The following is a 19,489-nucleotide window of genomic DNA, read 5'->3' on the forward strand; positions in this document are numbered from 1 at the left end:
CAAAGGTAATAATCTCTGGATTACTACCAGTGCCACGTGCTAGTCAGAGTAGAAATAGGAAGATATTTCAGATGAATACGTGGCTTGAAAAACCGTGCAAGGGGAAGGGATTCAAAATTTCTGGGGCATTGGAACCAGTTCTGGGGGAGGTGGGACCGGTATAAACAGGACGGTCTGCACCTGGGCTGGACTGGAACCAAAGTCCTAGGGGGAGCGTTTGCTACTGCTGTTTAGGAGGCTTTAAACTAATGTGGCAGGGGGATGGGAACAAGTGCAGAGAGACAGAGGGGTGTAAAATGAGGGTAGAAGCAAAAAGTAGTAAGGTGAAAAGTAAAAGTGGCAGGCAGGCAAATCCAGGGCAAAAAGCAAAAAGGACCACTTTTCAACATAATTGTATAAGGGCTAAGAGTGTTGTAAAAACAAGCCTGAAGGCTTTGTGTGTCAATGCAAGGAGCATTCGTAACAAGGTGGATGAACTGAATGTGCAGATAGTTATTAATGAATATGATATAGTTGGGATCACAGAGACATGGCTCCAGGGTGACCAAGGATGGGAGCTCAACATCCAGGGATATTCAATATTCAGGAGGGATAGACAGGAAAGAAAAGGAGGTGGGGTAGCATTGCTGGTTAGAGAGGAGATTAATGCAATAGAAAGGAAGGACGTTAGCCTGGAGGATGTGGAATCGATATGGGTAGAGCTGCATAACACTAAGGGGCAGAAAACGCTGGTGGGAGTTGTGTACAGGCCACCTAACAGTGGTAGTGAGGTTGGGGATGGCATTAAACAGGAAATTAGAAATGTGTGCAATAAAGGAACAGTAGTTATAATGGGTGACTTCAATCTACATATAGATTGGGTGAACCAAATTGGTAAGGGTGCTGAGGAAGAGGATTTCTTGGAATGTATGCGGGATGGTTTTCTGAACCAACATGTCAAGGAACCAACTAGAGAGCAGGCCATTCTAGATTGGGTATTGAGCAATGAGGAAGGGTTAGTTAGCAATCTTGTCGTGCGAGGCCCCTTGGGTAAGAGTGACCATAATATGGTGGAATTCTTCATTAAGATGGAGAGTGACATAGTTAATTCAGAAACAATGGTTCTGAACTTAAAGAAGGGTAACTTTGAAGGTATGAGACATGAATTAGCTAAGATAGACTGGCAAATGATACTTAAAGGGTTGACGGTGGATATGCAATGGCAAGCATTTGAAGATCACATGGATGAACTACAACAATTGTTCATCCCAGTTTGGCAAAAGAATAAACCAGGGAAGGTAGTGCACTCGTGGCTGACAAGGGAAATTAGGGATAGTGTCAAGTCCAAAGAAGAAACATATAAATTAGCAAAAAAAGTGGCACACCTGAGGACTGGGAGAAATTCAGAGACCAACAGAGGAGGACAAAGGGCTTAATTAGGAAAGGGATAAAAGATTATGAGAGAAAGCTGGCAGGGAACATAAAAACTGACTGTAAAAGCTTTTATAGATACGTGAAAAGAAAAAGATTGGTCAAGACAAATGTAGGTCCTTTACAGTCAGAAGCAGGTGAATTGATCATAGGGAACAAAGACATGGCAGACCAATTGAATAACTACTTTGGTTCTGTCTTCACTAAGGAGGACATAAATAATCTTCTGGAAATAGTAAGGGACCGAGGGTCTAGTGAGTTGGAGGAACTGAGGGAAATACATGTTAGTAGGGAAGTGGTGTTAGGTAAATTGAAGGGATTAAAGGCAGATAAATCCCCAGGGCCAGATGGTCTGCATCCCAGAGTGCTTAAGGAAGTAGCCCAAGAAATAGTGGATGCATCAGTGATAATTTTTCAAAACTCCTTAGATTCTGGATTAATTCCTGAGGATTGGAGGGTGGCTAATGTAACCCCACTTTTTAAAAAAGGAGGGAGAGAGAAACCAGGGAATTATAGACCGGTGAGTCTGACATCGGTGGTGGGGTCGGTTATCAAAGATGTGATAACAGCACATTTGGAAAGAGGTGAAATCATCGGACAAAGTCAGCATGGATTTGTGAAAGGAAAATCATGTCTGACGAATCTTATAGAATTTTTTGAAGATGTAACTAGTAGAGTGGATAGGGGAGAGCCAGTGGATGTGGTATATTTAGATTTTTAAAAGGCTTTTGACAAGGTCCCACACAGGAGATTAGTGTGCAAACTTAAAGCACACGGTATTGGGGGTATGGTATTGATGTGGATAGAGAATTGGTTGGCAGACAGTAAACAAAGAGTGGGAGTAATCGGGACCTTCTCAGAATGGCAGGCAGTGACTAGTGGGGTACCGCAAGGCTCAATGCTGGGACCCCAGTTGTTTACAATATATATTAATGATTTAGACGAGGGAATTAAATGCAGCATCTCCAAGTTTGCGGATGATACGAAGCTGGGCGGCGGTGTTAGCTGTGAGGAGGACGCTAAGAGGATGCAGGGTGACTTGGATAGGTTAGGTGAGTGGGCAAATTCATGGCAGATGCAATTTAATGTGGATAAATGTGAGGTAATCCACTTTGGTTGCAAGAACAGGAAAACAGATTATTATCTGAACGGTGGCCGATTAGGAAAAGGGGAGATGCAACGAGACCTGGGTGTCATTGTACACCAGTCATTGAAGGTGGGCATGCAGGTACAGCAGGCAGTGAAAAAGGCAAATGGTATGTTGGCATTCATAGCAAAAGGATTTGAGTACAGGAGCAGGGAGGTTCTACTGCAGTTGTACAAGGCCCTAGTGAGACCGCACCTAAAATATTGTGTGCAATTTTGGTCCCCTAATCTGAGGAAAGTCATTCTTGCCATAGAGGGAGTACAGAGAAGGTTCACCAGATTGATTCCTGGGATGGCAGGACTTTCATATGAAGAAAGGCTGGATTGACTAGGCTTATACTCACTGGAATTTAGAAGATTGAGGGGGGATCTTATTGAAACGTATAAAATTCTAAAGGGATTGGACAGGCTAGATGCAGGAAGATTGTTTCCGATGTTGGGGAAGTCCAGAACAAGGGGTCACAGTTTAAGGATAAAGGGGAAGCCTTTTAGGACCGAGATGAGGAAAAACTTCTTCACACAGAGAGTGGTGAATCTGTGGAATTCTCTGCCACAGGAAACAGTTGAGGCCGGTTCATTGGCTATATTTAAGAGGAAGTTCGATATGGCCCTTGTGGCTAAAGGGATCGGGGGTATGGAGAGAAAGCAGGTACAGGGTTCTGAGTTGGATGATCAGCCATGATCATACTGAATGGCGGTGCAGGCTCGAAGGGCCGAATGGCCTACTCCTGCATCTATTTTCTATGTTTCTATGCGTCCAAGTTTGAGAACAGTGGGCTATGAATGGGCGACAGGGTGGAGATGTGACTCTATCAAAGGAGGTGTAAGGTGCTCCTTCCCTCCGCTAGCCTGTAGGTCAGTCTTGGGCAAGGTGTAGCACCTGCTTAGCCCTCCCACCCCCGATCAGGGTCATGTGAAGCCATGGGAGCAGGTGGTGGATGGTCGTATGAGCAGCCGGTGCAGTTCACAAGACCTGGTTATGCGACCACTGACACCGGGCAGATAATCTCTGAAGAGTATTGATAATGGCTGGGATCACCCGTCTTGTAAAGACACTGCCCAGGAGAAGGCAATAGCAAAGCACTTCTGTCAAAGAATCCTGATCGCCCATGTGATATGACAGGGCTCATAACGAATGCATGATTCGCGCATGGACACACTCCCAGAAGGTGGTCAGGCAGTCAGCTTGGGCAGAAAGGAGACCGTCGAGCGGCCAGTTGGGCCAGGCCCAGGAGCAAGGCAAAAGGGCCACGTCTCCCCCTGCACTGTGACCAAATATTCGGAGGGTGGAGTCAGAAGGCAAGGAGCAGCCCCTTCAGATGGGCAAATTGGGGCTGAACCATACACAATTCATACCGTTTGTACATGTGGCACAGCCACGGAACCGACAAGTGGTTGAGGAATCCACCCAGAAACAGGACAGCGGTCTCTGTAAGATCCTCCACCCCAGGTTGCCCCAGTGCAGACTACCGAGAAACTCTACGCTGTTTCATCGCAGTCTCCGGCCGGGGTCAGACATCAGACGCTCCTGTACTGGAACAGGTCTGTCACGGTTACTTGCACCAAGATAGTGAACAGCTTGTCTAGCAGATTGTCCAACAGACCAGATCAAATCACACAGAGCGTTGAGATAGAACAGGGGAAAACAATAACAGCGCAGAATGAAGTGTAACAGCTACAGAGAGAGTGCAGTGCAGGTAAATGATCGTGAGGCCAAGCGTCCATCTTATCATGCAAGATGTCCATTCAAGAGTCTGATAACAGTGGGGTAGAAGCTGTCCCTGATCCGGGTGGTATCCACTTTCAGGCTTTTGTATCTTCTGCCCGAAGGGAGAGGGGAGAAGAGAGAATGCCTGGGATGAGCGGGTGATGACCAGAATTGTAATTAACTGTAAACAGCATGGATTGTGGAACATGGCGGCATTGTAATGATGCGATGCTGTAATCTCTGGGCAAACATTGATCTATCAAACAAGAAGGGCTGGGGCATTTGGGGGCAGGTGCACACTGGGTATCCCTGCAGAAAGAACACGCAATGCCCACAGGTACCACAGAGGTGATCCGGGAACTTTGTATACCGTGGGGAATCGAATGTCTCCTGGATTCAGACAGTAACGTTATCATCTGAGGCTTAGCTACTGTAGTTTGTGATTATAACTCATGTTCTCAGCTCCATTCATTTACTGACCGACTGACTGATTTATTTATTGATTGATCTATTTATTTATCTATCTGTCTAACTACAGTGTCTGTCTGTCTCTATCTGTCTACCTGTCCATGTGTCTATCTGTCTCTGACAATATTTATTTCCTGCTTCTTTTTGCATTTGCCCAAGTTGTCAGTGTTTGTGTGTTGTTTTTCATTCAGCCTGTTGTACTTTTCGTTCTATTGTGAGTGCCCGTGTGAAAATGAATCTCAGGGTTGCGTAGCTACATAATTTGATAATAAATTTTCTTTGACCTTTGAACTTTGAGTTTGATGTGATGTGGTCATCCAGGACATTTTCTGAAGGTGCTCTTTTCTGAATTGCAGTTGAAATCATGACAATCCCGCAAGGAACACAGGAGGAAACTGCTTTCGGCTCCCAGCTGGAGGACAGACTTTGGAGGGACGTCTGTGAGAGACCGTCTGGGGTCGTGCCACCACTCCATTTTCCAGCAACCATGTGTCCAACTGGCAACAGTGTGCCCGACACAGCAGGGCTTCCCCGAAGGGAAATCATAACGGGCAGAAACTTGGGAAAAGTGCAGCTCAGCCCTCCGAGGGTGTCTGAATCCAGGGCAGCCCATGGGATCTCTGGCTTAGAACATGGAACCGTATAGGACAGGAACAGGCCCTTTGGCTCAGTGTTGTGGCAAACTAATTAAATGTCCAATAAACTCATCCTGTCTGCCTGCACGATATCTTCCCATTCAATGTGCCTATTTATCAGCATTTTGTGTCGTGGTTAGGACAACGCTTTACAGTACCAGCGACCCGAGTTCAATTCCCGCTGCTGACTGAGGAGTTTGTACATTCTCCACTTTCCTCCCACAGTCACAAGACATACTGGGTAGAAGGTTAATGGTCATTGTGACCAACTGACCACTGATTCGAGTCGCTGCCCTCTGAGGGGCCGCTGGTTCGAGTCTCCGCCCTCGGAGGGACCGCTGGTTCGAGTCTCCCCTCGGAGGGACCGCTGGTTCGAGTCTCCCCTCGGAGGAGCTGCTGGTTCGAGTCTCTGTCCTCGGAGGGACTGCTGGTTCGAGTCTCTGTCCTCGGAGGGACTGCTGGTTCGAGTCTCCCCTCGGAGGGACTGCTGGTTCGAGTCTCCCCTCGGAGGGACTGCTGGTTCGAGTCTCTGCCCTCGGAGGGACTGCTGGTTCGAGTCTCTGCCCTCGGAGGGACTGCTGGTTCGAGTCTCCCCTCGGAGGAGCTGCTGGTTCGAGTCTCTGTCCTCGGAGGGACTGCTGGTTCGAGTCTCCCCTTGGAGGAGCTGCTGGCACTCCATGCTCTCGGGGATGTTATTGAAATTCTGAAATTTACGGATTGGACTGAGTTCAGACTAACTGTGGTTCAGGTTGGCCTCTTTCAGTTCGATGTGTCTTTTCTCGTGTCCTCGCACATTCTTTCTTGTTGGGGATTGGCGGGCTGTGGGTTCTGTGTGATCTGTTAGTTTTTGTGCGAGGGAGGGTCAGGGGTGTTTGGGATTTGCGAGTTTTTGCTTCCCTTTCTTTTCGTGAGGTGGGGGAGGGGGTTGACGTCTTTCTTGCAACGACTGATGTTCTCGATTCCATGGCCAAGTGGAGAAGACACAGTTCAGTGTTGTATTCTGCTTACACACTTTGTTAATAAAATGAACTCTTGAACCTTTGTATATTGTCCCGTGAAGAGGCTAGGATAAAATTGGGGAATTCTGGGCCAGAAGGGCCTGTTCTGCGTTGTATCTCAATAAGTCCAGTGTATCTGCTTCTATCTCTCCAAGCACCACCACTCTGTACAAAACACGTCTCGTTCGAATTTACCCCCTCTCACCTTAATTCATGCTGACATTGGAGAGGGTTCAGAGGAGCAGGAAAATGAGCCCAGGATTGAAAGGCTTGTCATATGAGCAGTGTTTGAAGGCTCTGGGGCTGTACTCACTGGAATTCAGAAGAATGGGGGGGGGGGGGGGGGTCTCATTGAAGCCTATTGAATGTTGGAAGGCATCAATAGAGTGGATGTGGAGAGGACGTGTCCTTTAGTGGGGGAGCCTATGACCAGAGAGCACAGCCACAGAATAGAGGGACATGCATTTGGAACGGCGATGAGGAGGAATTTCTTTACCAGAGGGTGGTGAATCAGTGGAATTCGTTGCCACTTGGCTATGGAGGCCAAGTCATTGGGTTATGTTTAAGGCAGAGGTTGATAGATTATTTCCCTAATGCACACATTCTCATCCAGCCCTTTACAGTATGGGACACCCACTCAATATCTGGAAAGTTAGAATCACCTACAATAAAAACCTGATATTTCTTGCAACAGTCTGCGACCTCTCTCTTTACAAATTTGCTCCTCTAAATCCAGTGGTCTACAATATAATCCCATTAATGTGGTCTTGTCTTTCTTATTCCTCGGTTCCATCCTCCTAGCCTCAGTAAACAAGATCTCCAGTCTGAGCTATGACATTTTCCAGTCTATGACATTTTCCCAGACTAGTAATCTCTCCCACTCAACTATGTTTAAAACAACAGAACCCTGGGACATTGAGCTGCCAGTCCTGCCCCTCCTGCAAACAAGTCTCACTAATGGATACAGTGTCAGAATCCACGTGCTGTTCCGTGCCCTGAGCTCATCTGCCTTTCCTACAATACTCCTTGCATTGAAATCTGCACATTAGTCCCACCATGCTCAACTTTTAGATTCCTGATTTTGTATGTAGGCTTAACAACATTTCCTCACAACCACCCCGCTATCTGCTCTGGCGCTTTGGTTCCCATCCCCCTGCAACTCTCGTTTACCCCCCCCCCCCCCCCGTGCAGCTCTAGCAAAGCTTCCCGCTATGGTATTAGCCCCCCTCCAGTTCTGGAGCAAACCAACCCTTCTGTACGGATCCCACCTTTCCTGGAAGAGATCCCAGTGATCCAAAAATCTGAAGCCCTCCCCCCTGCACCATCTCATTAGCCACGTGTTAAACTGCATGATCTTCTTACTTCTGGCCTCGCTAGCACATGGCACAAATTACGACCCTGGAGGTTCTGTCCTTTAGCTTAGTACCTAGCTTCCTGAACTCACCTCGCAGGACCTCACCCGTCCTACCCATGTCATTGGTACCATGACCTCTGGTTGCTCGCTCTCCCACTTAATCTGAGTCGTTCCTGACCCTGGCACCCGGGAGACAGCGTAACATCCAGGAATCTTGTTCTCATCCACGGAACCTCCTGCCTGTTCCTTTAACCGATTAATCCCTCATCTCTTCTCCACCCCTTCCCTCTGAGCCAGGCCTGACCACTGTGCTTTCCTCTGCAAGGCCATCCACAACAGGATCCAAAATTGTGTACCTGCTGTTGAGGTAAACAACCACAGGGGTACTCTGCACTGGCTGCCTATCCCCTTTCCCCCTCTTGACAGCCATCCAGTTCCCTGTGTCCTGCACCTGCGGTGTAACTACCCCTCTGTATGTCCTCTCAATCTGTCAGCCTCCCAATGATCCAGAGTTCATCTAGTTCCAGCTCCAACTCCTTAACAGGGTCTATGATACAAATATCTCAACTCGAGTCAACAGCATTCTTAAGTAGTGAGAGCACTTCCACCAGTGATGTGGGTGGGCAGGATGACGAGGTCCTGCAAAGCGAGTTAGAAGCTGCACTTCGTGAAGGTGAAGTCGTCGGGGACACTGGACTCCCCCCATCTCGTACGAGGAGCATTCCGTTACCTTGCCTGGCATCGCCGCCGCTCTACATGTGCAATAAGAAAGACTAAAGAAAAACTAAACAAATTAAATCTACCTACGGCCTTTGCCTCACATCACCACAGCCTGAACTTGCGTCGTCGCTGGACTAAACAGTTCCAAGCAGTCCTGCACACTACAGAAAGACGAGGATCTGCATTTGCTGGAAATCCAGAGCAACACCCACAAAATGCTGGAGGATCTCAGCAGGTCAGACAGCATCTATGGAGAGAGATTAACAGTCGCTATTTCTGGCTGAGACCCTTTGTCAGGACAGTGTTAGATTATAAGGAGTATTTTTTAAGAAGGGAGAGATATAGAGAAATTTAAGGAGGGTGTGTCCGTAGTCTTGTAGATCTATCTATCTACCTTAATAATCTACAACACTAGAGGCAGGAAACATGTTCCCGATGTTGGGGGAGTCCAGAACCAGAGGCCACAGTTTAAGAATAAGGGGTAGGCCATTTAGAACGGTGTCCAGGAAAAACTTTTTCACCCAGAGAGTTGTGGATCTATGGAATGCTCTGCCACAGAAGGCAGTAGAGGCCGATTCTCTGGATGCTTTCAAGAAAGTGTTAGATAGAGCTCTTAAAGATAGCGGAGTCAAGGGATATGGGGAGAAGGCAGGAACGGGGTACTGATTGTGAATGATCAGACATGATCACATTGAATGGAGTTGCTGGCTTGAAGGGCCGAATAGCCTCTTCCTGCACCTATTGTCTACTGGCCCATAGCTCTGTAGATCTCTTCTATCCATGTTCTGGTCCATGCTGACTCTTGTGGCTAGTGAACTGGCCCCACCTGCCCATGTTTGCCCCATGGACCTCTAGATCTATCCATGTTCTGGTCCATGCTGACTCTTCTGTCCAGTGAACTGGCCCCACCAGCCCATCGACCTCTAGACCTCTCCTATCCATATTGACTCCCCTTCCCAGTGAACTGCTCCTGCCTTGGTGCGTTTGGCCTATGGACCTCTAGATCTCTCCTATCCATGTATCTATCTAGGTTTTTTTTAAAGTTGCTGATGTTCCTGCCTCAACTGCCACCTCTAGTAGATCAATCCACACAACAACCCTTTGTGTGAAGAAACTGCTCCTGATGTTCCTTTTAAATCTCTCCCCTCTGATCTGGAACTGATCAACGAGAAAGGAAGGTGCTGAAGGTGTGGACAGACAGCTCAAAGGGTGACGTTGTTCTATAGAAGAAATCCTTTCCATCACTCGGCTGGATTCCTTGACATGGAATTCACTGGCAAGGCCCCAGTCCCCGAAGGTGAAGGCGTGTCTGCAGTACAACGTTGAAGGGAACCTGTTCACGTGAGACGTTAATCCAGCTTGGGTCCACAGTTTAACCCTTTAGGTCCCAGCAACTGGTGAGTACCCTCTCCTTTGAGGTGTAGCCCGCCCATCAGACAGAATAAGAGAAAGGCAACCCTGCCTGTTGTACGGTAACCTTCCAACTCTCTGTGGTCTGACTGTTCAGTGTCTGGATCAGCTGGTGATGCTTGACACTCTCCCCACTCACTGGGACACAGTCTGTGTGTCTGGGTCTCTGCGTGTGTGTGTGTGAGATCCCGTGGTCAGAGATGGAGACCTGCGCAAGGAAGATATTAAAGTGCCACAGGGGTGCACCATTCCCAGTAGCACTGTCTTCACCATGATGAGGTGGATTTTACCTCTCACTGGGGCGACTCGTTCACCCATCCCTCCCGGCTGTTGGATGGCAGGGAAACAATGAATTCCATGGATTCACTAGCTGAAGAAATTCCCCCTCATCTCATTTATTCTTATTTCCCTTTATTGAGAGGCTGTGCCCTCGGATCCTGGACTCTCCCTGTGTAGGAGACATCCTCTTTATCTAGGTGTATCGGTATCTGATAGTTTCAGTGAGATCCCCTTTTGTTGAGTACATGCCCAGAGTCATCAGAGAGGTGGAGAGCAGGAGAGGTCTGATCATGATCATTCTCGGCAATATCCTTGAGTTATTTGCCATTGTCTTCTTCTGGGCAGTGTCTTTACAAGACGGGTGACCCCAGCCACTATCAATACTCTTCAGAGATTGTCTGCCTGGCATCAGTGGTCACATAACCAGGACTTGTGATCTGCACCAGCTGCTTGTACGACCATCCACCACCTGTCCCTGATCCGGGTGGCTAAGCAGGAGCTACACCTTGCCCAAGGGTGACCTGCAGGCCAGTAGAGGGAAGGAGCACCTTACATCTCCTTTGGTAGAGATGTATCTCCACCTTGCCATCTTACAGAGGTGGACAAAACCATGAATGGTATAGACAGGATCAATGCACCCAGTCTTTTTCCCCAAGTAATGAAGAACTAGAGGGCACTAGTTTAATGTGAGAGCAACTTTTTCACCCAGTATATGGATCGACCAGCCAGAGGACATGGTTGAAGTTAATAATGTTTAAAAAACACTTGGACAGGTACGTGGATTGGAATGGTTTAGTGGGGCATTATGCAACTGGTCTAGATGGGCATCTTCGTCAGCAGGGACCAGTTTCCCTGCTGTATAACTCTGAGAGGAGTGACTCGGAATCTAATCTGGAGCACTGTGTGCAGTTCTGTTACCACAGGAAGGAATTGATTCAGGTAGGGAGGGTGCAGAAGATTTTCTTGAGGATGTCACCAGGACTAGAAGGCTTATAAGGAGAGACTGAATAAGCTGGATCTGTTTTCCCTGGAGTGCAGGAGGCCGAGGGTTGACTTTATGGTTGCTTACAGAATAAGGTTATAGATAGTACAGTCACCATCTTTTTCCCAAGGGCTATGGGATGAGGCATCTTGCATGAAACAGTTAGGCCGATGGAGCTGTTCCAAGCTGTATGTCACTGACTACGAATTTTCTGTAGTGCTATTAGTAGAAAAACCTTGGAGGAAATAAATGTCAAGAACATTCAATAATGATTTATTTATTATTCAATGATTTAAATGTCGAGAATGCTGCAATGAGGATAATGTTGGCGTTCCCATGGGCAGCGGGAAAATGTGTGGACATGTGGAACATCCAATACCGTGAGTGGGGAGGGTGGGCATAGTCAGAGTCCACGCCCACTGCCAGCTTGATCCACTGGCAAAGGGGTTCGATCAATAACTGTGAGCTGCTTGGAACCCCAATATCACGCCTTATCTGGAGTCGAATGTCAATGGCGAGTCGTTGTCCGGTGGAGAGGCTCAAACAAAGCTCGGAAATTTGGAATATTGAGCTTAGAGGTTCCTCTTGACCCACGGCGTTGGCCACTGCTCCACTCAACGGAATCAGCCCAATTTTGAAAATGTGGACGGTTGGGGTCAGAGGAAAACCCGATTGGGAATGTGGAGTGGGATCTGATTCACTTGGACAGGGTGCGTGCTCATCATCTCCCCTCCTGCCCATGGTCTAAAGGTCCACACAAGAGGTTCTGCCGATGTTGGAAATCCACAGCAACATGCAAAATGCTGGAGGAACTCAGCAGTCCAGGCAGCGGGTACCTGCCGAGCACCTGCAGCATCCTGTATGCGTTGTCCATGGTCTATTGGCTGGGGAGAGCTACCAAGCCCCTAGCTGCATTCTGCTCATCGATTTCCCTTCTGGAACATTCTTACCCTCTCCCCCCCCCCCCCCCCCTTGGGTCAATTCATCTCTTTAGCTTTTCATTTATCCTGGAGAGCCAAATTCTGTCCCCTCCTTTCTCTGCCCCCTCCATATCCCTTCATCTCTTCCTCTTCTCTTCCCTCCCCCCCCCGACCAGCCTCGTCCACTTCCACACTCCCCTCTCCCTTTCTTCCCCCATACTCCTCCCTCCCCTTACCCACACTCCCTCCTCCCTCCCCACATTCCTCCTCTCTCTCTTCCCCACTCCCAAAGCCCTCTTTTCCCCCACATTCTCCCCTCGTCTGCCTTCCTCCTGTCACACACTCTCCCCAAGATCCCACACTCACTCCCCAAGGCCCTTCCTCCCCCTCACTCCCAAACCTGTTTCCCCACTCCCTCCCCTCTCCCTCACTCTCCCAAATCCTTCCCTCTCTCCTACACCCTAAAATCCCTCCCTACCACTGCCTTAAACCCTTTCTCCTCTCCCAAACTCTCCCTCTCACTTCCCCTCCAACTCCTCCTTCGCCCCTTCCCCCACCCACTCCCTTCCTCTCTAACTCCCTCCCCCACCAAGTTCTCCCTCCCCTTTCAAACCACAGAGCTAGAACAGGCTGTTGGAGAGGTGCAGGCTTGGGCCTTAACCAGTGTGCTATGTGCGGGGTGACCAATATTCTGATGACAGACTGCAGGGTGGGGAAATGAGGTGTGGGGGGTGTAAAGTCACAAATGAAAACTGACAAGAAATGTTCACCTCAGGAAGTGGGGAAAAATCACCATAATTGGTGATTCTGTAGTAAACGAGGGATTTCATGCTTCATTTAATTTGGCTCTTACAACATAAAGGAGGATATTCAGCCCATTGAGTCTGTGCTGGCCCTTATCAATCAGATTCAACGCTGATTTCTCTGTAACCAGTCTCCCACATTCCACCTACACCTCGGGGGACAATTAACCGAACACTCCCCCCCTCGCACACTGTTGGGATGAGGGAAGAAAAGGGAGCTCGTGGGGGTCACAGAGAGGATGTACAAACCACACACACACACACACACACACACACACACACACACACACACACACACACACACACACACACACACACACACACAGGTTAGGATAAAACCGGGGTCTCTGAGGCAATGGTGGTGGACGCTATGTCAGGATTGATCAGGGGTTCATCCCTGGGATGGAACTCAAGGGTTCAGAGTGGAGATAGTTCATGCCTCCTCACACACGGAGGGAGGGCCCACTGCTCGAAACACTTGTGAGGCTTCCCGCTCACTGGGAGTCCCTTCCCACTCCAGCTCCGTGTACCGTGACGTCATCTGTGTCCACCACACACTGGAGCTGGACAGAGGAGAGAGAGGCTCTGACTTTGGAGTTTAACTCTCAGCAGGACAAAGGCCGTCCCCACCCCTCAGAAGAGGGTGATTCAGGGCAGAGTTGCAAAACAGCGGCTTCAATGTGGAGCTTCAAAGTGCACTGCGGGAATTCAACCCTGCACTGTCCACACTACCAAACAAATAGTGACTGTGTGAGTAACCCTCGCACTGCCAGATAGAGACTGTACAGTAATCAACCCTCACACTGCCCACACTACTGAACAAATAGTAATTCTGTGTGAGTAACCCTCGCACTGCCAGATAGACAGTGACAGTGACTCATCCTCACGTTGCCCAATAGACTGTACAGTAATTAACCCTAGCACTGCCAGATAGACTGTACAGTAATTAATCCTCACGCTGCCCAATAAACTGCACAGTAATTGACCCTTATAGGGCCCAATGAACTGACCGTACAGTGACAGTGATTAACCCTTACACTCCCAATGAACTAACGTACAGTCATGTGATTAACCCTTCTCGACAGTCTATTAACCCTTACACTCCCAATGAACTAATGTAGTCATGTGATTAACCCTTCTCGACAGTCTATTAACCCTTACACTGATCGCAGAAAGACACACTGTGCTATGTTTCCCCATCTCATTGCTGCAGCCTCTGAGCAGGCAGTGTTGGGCACCTCCATCTCTAGTCGAGTAACTGAACCAGCTCTGACCCTTGTATCGGGAGGTCCTGGCCCCCAGCCCAGCTGAGTGTGGAGGGTGAAGAGCATGTGCCATGGATTGCCTGAGGGTGGGCCTCATCATCTCCCCACCCCCCATTCCTCCCCTTAGCCCTGCACCCTTCAAGAGTCCTGCATCATCGCTCGCGAAGTGGGTGACCAGGTTGAGGGTTAGTGCGGTCCCTGCCGGTCCACAGAGGAGGGAAGGGAGTGCGGGAACATCACAGCAGGCCACTTGGCCCTTCTTACCTGCCCTGGCACTCAGCACTATCATTGCTGCAGTGCCCAGGCCACATCTCCTCCTTGGCCCCAGACCCCCATGCCTTTGATCCCCTGATCACTTGTTGATTCCCCTCCCCCCGCTGGCGGGGTACAGAACCTCAGTGACCATTCCCCACCCCCCCACAGCCACCGCGAGAAGAGGCTCCCACACGCCTCAGCATAAAATTATGACAACCTCCTCCAGGCAGCCGTGGCGGCCAAGTCTTTATGTATATTTAAGGCAGAGGTTGATAAGTTCTTGACTGGTCAGGGCTTGAAGGGATAAGGGGAGAAGGCAGGAGATGGGGCTGAGAAGGAAATGGATCAGCCATGATGAAATGGCGGAGCAGACTTGATGGGCCAAATGGCTTAATTCTGCCCCTATATCTTATGGTCTTATTCCTGCAACACTGCCCCCTCGTTCGAGCCTCTCCCACTGGTGGCAGCATCTCCTGATCCGCCCCTTGGGATCTGATGTGGAGAAGGTCCTCCTCTGGGCACGACGATCACACGTAAAGCTTTAGCGATTAATCTTTGGGGGTAGGAGGCAGTAGCGGGGGGGAGGGCAGTAGCAGTAGCCAGAGAGGCTGTGGGAGGTGGCCTTGGCCAAGCCAGTTCCATAGCAGCAGCTGAACGGTTAGATATCCTGAAGCACTCTCCCGCTACCCTCCCTCCGGAAAGACAAGAACGATCCCAGCCCACAGCGAGATCGCTCCTGGCTTTTGCGTAAACTGTTCTGGACTGTGAGCTGCCTTCCAGTGCCTCCAGTCCAAGCGAGGACCTCCGCAGGACACAAGCGGCCAGCTCCTCTCGGCCTTCTGTGCGTCCACGCGGCAGGGCGGAGCTTACTGCCAGACTCCATCCCGCTGTTTGGCTTTCGGTCCTTGCTCAAAGAACATGAAATCCTGCCGGAGAAAGGAAAGAGATGCGTGGTTACTCTGCAGCAGATGAGAACGCACCTTACAAGAGACATCGGCTTGATATGTATTCAAAGTCAGAATAAATTACTATCAAAGTACGTATTCAGAATTGTGCGCATTTCTGCGGGACACACATATCACTAGGGTGCCTAAGACTTTTGCACAGTACTGTATTTGCCAATGTGCAGTGGACAGTGAGTCTGCTATTCTGGTGGGAGCACAGGAAGTTGGGAATGGCGAGGGTGGAGTGCCGCGGGAGGGGTGTGCCTGGGGACGCACTAGGAGGTGTTCCCGCGCAGGTCCGGAGCGGAGCCTGAAAAACCCAGTCTCCATAAAAGAGAGGTACTGTCTTAGCGGAGCACTCATTGTCAGCTGTGGCTCAACAGGCAGAGGCGAGGAAAGCAGATGGGCTTATTTATACCTTTTTCTTATTTAACCCTTGAAGGAATACGGGTTATGTCTGCAGGGCCAGTGTTCTGTTCTGGGTGTCAGATATGGGATTTCCAGGAGACTCCCAGCCTACCCGATGGCCACATCTGTGCCAGGCGCATCGAGATACAGCTCCGTTAGAGCCCGCGTCAGGGAACTGGAGCTGCAGCCTGATGACCTTTGGCTTGTTAGGGAAAGTGAGGAGGTGATAGCTACAGGGAGGTAGTCACCCAAGGCTACAGGAGACAGATAAGCGGGTGACTATCAGGAGAGGGAAGGGAAAACATCAGATAGTGGAGAGCACCCCTGTGGCTGTCCCCCTCAACAACAAGTACTCCATTTTGAGTACTGCTGGGGGGGATCGATCCACCTGGGGGAAGCACAATGGCTGGCCACTTGGCTCCGAAAGGTAGGGAACTGAACAAGATGGCAGCAGTAATAGGGGACTCTATAGTCAGGGGGGCAGATAGGCAATTCTGTGGACGCGAAAAAGAAACACGGCGGTAGTTTGCCTCCCAGGTGCCAGGGTTTGCGATATTTCTGACCGCATCTACAATATCCTGAAGAGGGAGGGTGAGCAGCCAGAGGTCGTGGTACATATTGGTACCAATGACATGGGTAGAAAAAGGGAGAAGGTCCTGAAAACAGACTACAGGGAGTTAGGAAGGAAGCTGGGATGCAGGACCTCAAGGGTAGTAATCTCAGGATTGCTGCCTGTGCCACGTGCAGTGAGGATAGGAATGGAATGAGGTAGCAGATCAATGTGTGGCTGAAGCATTGGAGCAGGGGGCAGATTTCTGGATTATTGGGACCTCCTCTGGGGCAGATGTGACCATACAAAAGGGACAGGTTGCAGTTGAATCCCAGGGGGACCAATATCCTGGCGGGCCGGTTTGACAGAGCCGTTGGGAGTGGTTTAAGCTAATAAGACAGGGGGATGAGAACCAGTGTGATAGAGCTGAGGATCAGCCAGCAGGTTTACAAGTAGATGATGCGTGTAACATGAATGTAAGGAAGGACAAGCCAATGATTGGGTACAAATGCTGACAGAGCATAGAGTTAAATTGTACCACAGAGGCAAAATTCAAAAGGGTGAAGCATGCAGGACTGAAGGTGCTGTATTGAAATGCGCGTAGTGTTCGGGATAAGGTGGATGAAACTGTGACACAATTCAGATCGGTCAGTCTGTCGTTGTAGGCATCACCGAGTTGTGGCTGAAAGAAGGCCATAGTTGGGAGCTTAACGTCAAAGGACAGGCAGGAAGGTACAGGCGGTGATGGCTCTGTTGTAAGAGATGGAATTACACTTTTAGAAAGAGGTGACATTGGGTCAGAGAATGTTGAATCTTTCTGGCTGGAGTTGAGAAACTGCAAGGGTAAAAAACTATGATGGGAATCCTATATAGGCCTCCAGATAGTAGTCAGGATGTGGGGCTGAGATTGCAAAGGGAGCTGGAAAGGGCTTGTAATAAAGGTAATGACACTATTGTAAAGGGGACTTCAATATACAAGGGGATTGGGAAAATCAGGTTGGTGTCACAGAGCGCAAGAGAGGGAATTGGTTGAATACCTACAAGGTGGCTTTTTACAGCAGCTTGTGCTTGAGCCTACTCAAAGAGAGGCTATCATAGATTGGCTTTTGTGTAATAACCCAGATCTTATTAGTCAGCTTAACATAAAGGAACCCTGAGGAGGCAGTGATCATGACTGAATTCATACTGCAACTTGAGAGGGGGAAGTTTAAGTCACATGCATCAGTATCACAATGGAATAAAGGGAATTACAGAGGCACGAGAGAGGAACTTGCCCAGGGGGATACTGGCAGAGACGATGACAGAGCAGTGTTTGCTGAAGTTTCTGGGAATAGGTCACAAGACGCAGGATAGATAGGTGCAACAAAAGGCAAAGAAAAAAACCATAAGAAGGGGAAAGTTGAAATATGAGGGCAAACTAGCCAATAATATAAAACAGGATACTGAACTTTATTTTCAGTTATATAAAGAGTAAAAGGGAGGCGAGAGTTGATATTGGACCACTGGAAAATGAATCTGGTGAGGTAATAACAGGGGACAAAGTAGTGGCAGATGAACTTAATAAGTCCTTTGTTTCAGTCTTTACTGTGGAAGCCACTAGCTGTGTGCCAGAGATCCGTGAGTGTCAGGGAGCAGCAGTGAGTGCCATTGCTATTACAAAGGTAAAAATGCAAGGCAAACTCAAACGTCTTGAAGTGGATAAGTCACCCAGACGAGATGGACCGCATCCCAGATTTCTGAAAGAGGTTGCTGAAGAGATAGCAGATGAGTTGGTTATGGTCTTTCAATAACCAACATTCTGCCATAGTCCCGGGGGGAGAATCCTGCCTGACCAACCTGTTGGAATTCTTTGAGGAGATTACAAGTAGGATAGATAAAGGGGATGCAGTGGATGTTGTATGTTTGGACTTCCAGAAGGCTTTTGACAAGGTTAATTAATTTAATCACCCAATTAATATGAACTTTATTACAAATTATAAATTGATTATCAAGAAATAAATAAATGTGTTTAATCAATTACATAAATTCTAAAAAGCAAGGTTGAAATGTTGAGGCTTGGAGTGTTGTGAGCAGTTTTTGGCCCCTTTTCTAAGGAAGGATCTGCTGACACTGGACAGGGTTCAAAGGAGGTCCATGAAAATGACTCTGGGATTGAAAGGGTTACCCTTGTGTGTGGGGTGCGTGGTGAGATCGGGGGCGGGGGGGATGATAATTAGCAAATTTCAATGGGTTGAAGGTCCTGTTTTTGTGTTGTGTGTCTCCATGACACTCAGGTGCACAGTTCACTCACAGAATCCCAAATCCACCATCCCATAAAAAGGAAGAGTGTGTGCGTGTGTACTTCAGACACGCAGACTGTTTCAGGGACAGACAGATCTGTATCTACCTTAGATACGAGGGTTGCAGAGGGACGCTGGTCGTGGGATCTGTACGCAGTGTCAGGGTTTGAGTGACGCACGGCACCAGGGAGAAGGGAACACTATTTCAGGATGTGGCAGGCTGTGTACAGCCCGACATGCACCAATACGTACGATGAGAAAACAGGCTCCCAAGAGTGTGGCCTTCATTTTCACGTCCAGGTCCATGGGGAACTGCACGCCAAAATTATCCGTGTCCGTCAGAGCCTCCTTTAATATGCCGCTCCACTGCTTACTGATCCGGCCGATGTTCCGAGACTCATCGGGAGGCTTTACCTGTACACAGGCGAACAGGGGAGTGTAACTCTCCCTCACACTAACACCTCTGACACACCCACACAATCCCCGACACACCCCACACCAACACCCTCTGTCACATCCCCACACCCCTCACACTAACACCCGACACATCCCACACCCCTCACACTAACAACCTCTGACATACCCCACACCACGCACACTAACACCCTCTGTCACATCCCACACCCCCCAACACACCCCACACCCCTCACACTAACACCCACTGACACACCCCACACCCCTCACACTAACAACCTCTGACACATCCCACACCCCTCACACTAACCTCTGACACACCCCACACCACTCACACTAATACCCTCTGACACATCCCCAGACCCCTCACTAACACCCTCTGACACACCCCACACCACACACACTAACACCCTCTGTCACATCCCCACACCCCCCAACACACCCCACACCCCTCACACTAATACCCTCTGACACACCCCACACCACTCACACTAACACCTCCTGACATACCCCACACCCCTCACACTAACACCCTCTGTCA

At 49.1% G+C, this 19,489-nt stretch overlaps 2 protein-coding genes across 9 annotated transcripts in view; one reads left to right on the plus strand and one right to left on the minus strand.

Annotated features, from left to right (window-relative positions):
- The window catches only part of tnk1 (tyrosine kinase, non-receptor, 1), an 82,998-nt gene extending 76,589 nt beyond the window's left edge, over positions 1 to 6,409 (plus strand). For all 5 annotated transcript variants that reach the window (XM_073048790.1, XM_073048792.1, XM_073048794.1 and 2 more), the window contains one exon: positions 5,089 to 6,409. In XM_073048790.1, the coding sequence (XP_072904891.1) occupies positions 5,089 to 5,100 (12 nt within the window). In that variant the 3' untranslated portion in view covers positions 5,101 to 6,409. The remainder of the gene's footprint in view (positions 1 to 5,088) is intronic.
- An 8,165-nt stretch (positions 6,410 to 14,574) lies between these two features.
- LOC140729240 (phospholipid scramblase 1-like) overlaps positions 14,575 to 19,489 on the minus strand; it is a 75,065-nt gene continuing 70,150 nt past the window's right edge. For all 4 annotated transcript variants that reach the window (XM_073048795.1, XM_073048797.1, XM_073048796.1 and 1 more), the window contains 2 exons: positions 18,787 to 18,948; positions 14,575 to 15,279 (listed from right to left, as the gene is read on the minus strand). In XM_073048795.1, coding sequence (XP_072904896.1) covers positions 15,220 to 15,279; positions 18,787 to 18,948 — 222 coding nt within the window. In that variant the 3' untranslated portion in view covers positions 14,575 to 15,219. The remainder of the gene's footprint in view (positions 15,280 to 18,786; positions 18,949 to 19,489) is intronic.

Source organism: Hemitrygon akajei, chromosome 6 (assembly GCF_048418815.1).
Source record: "Hemitrygon akajei chromosome 6, sHemAka1.3, whole genome shotgun sequence".
Classification (NCBI taxonomy): domain Eukaryota; kingdom Metazoa; phylum Chordata; class Chondrichthyes; order Myliobatiformes; family Dasyatidae; genus Hemitrygon; species Hemitrygon akajei.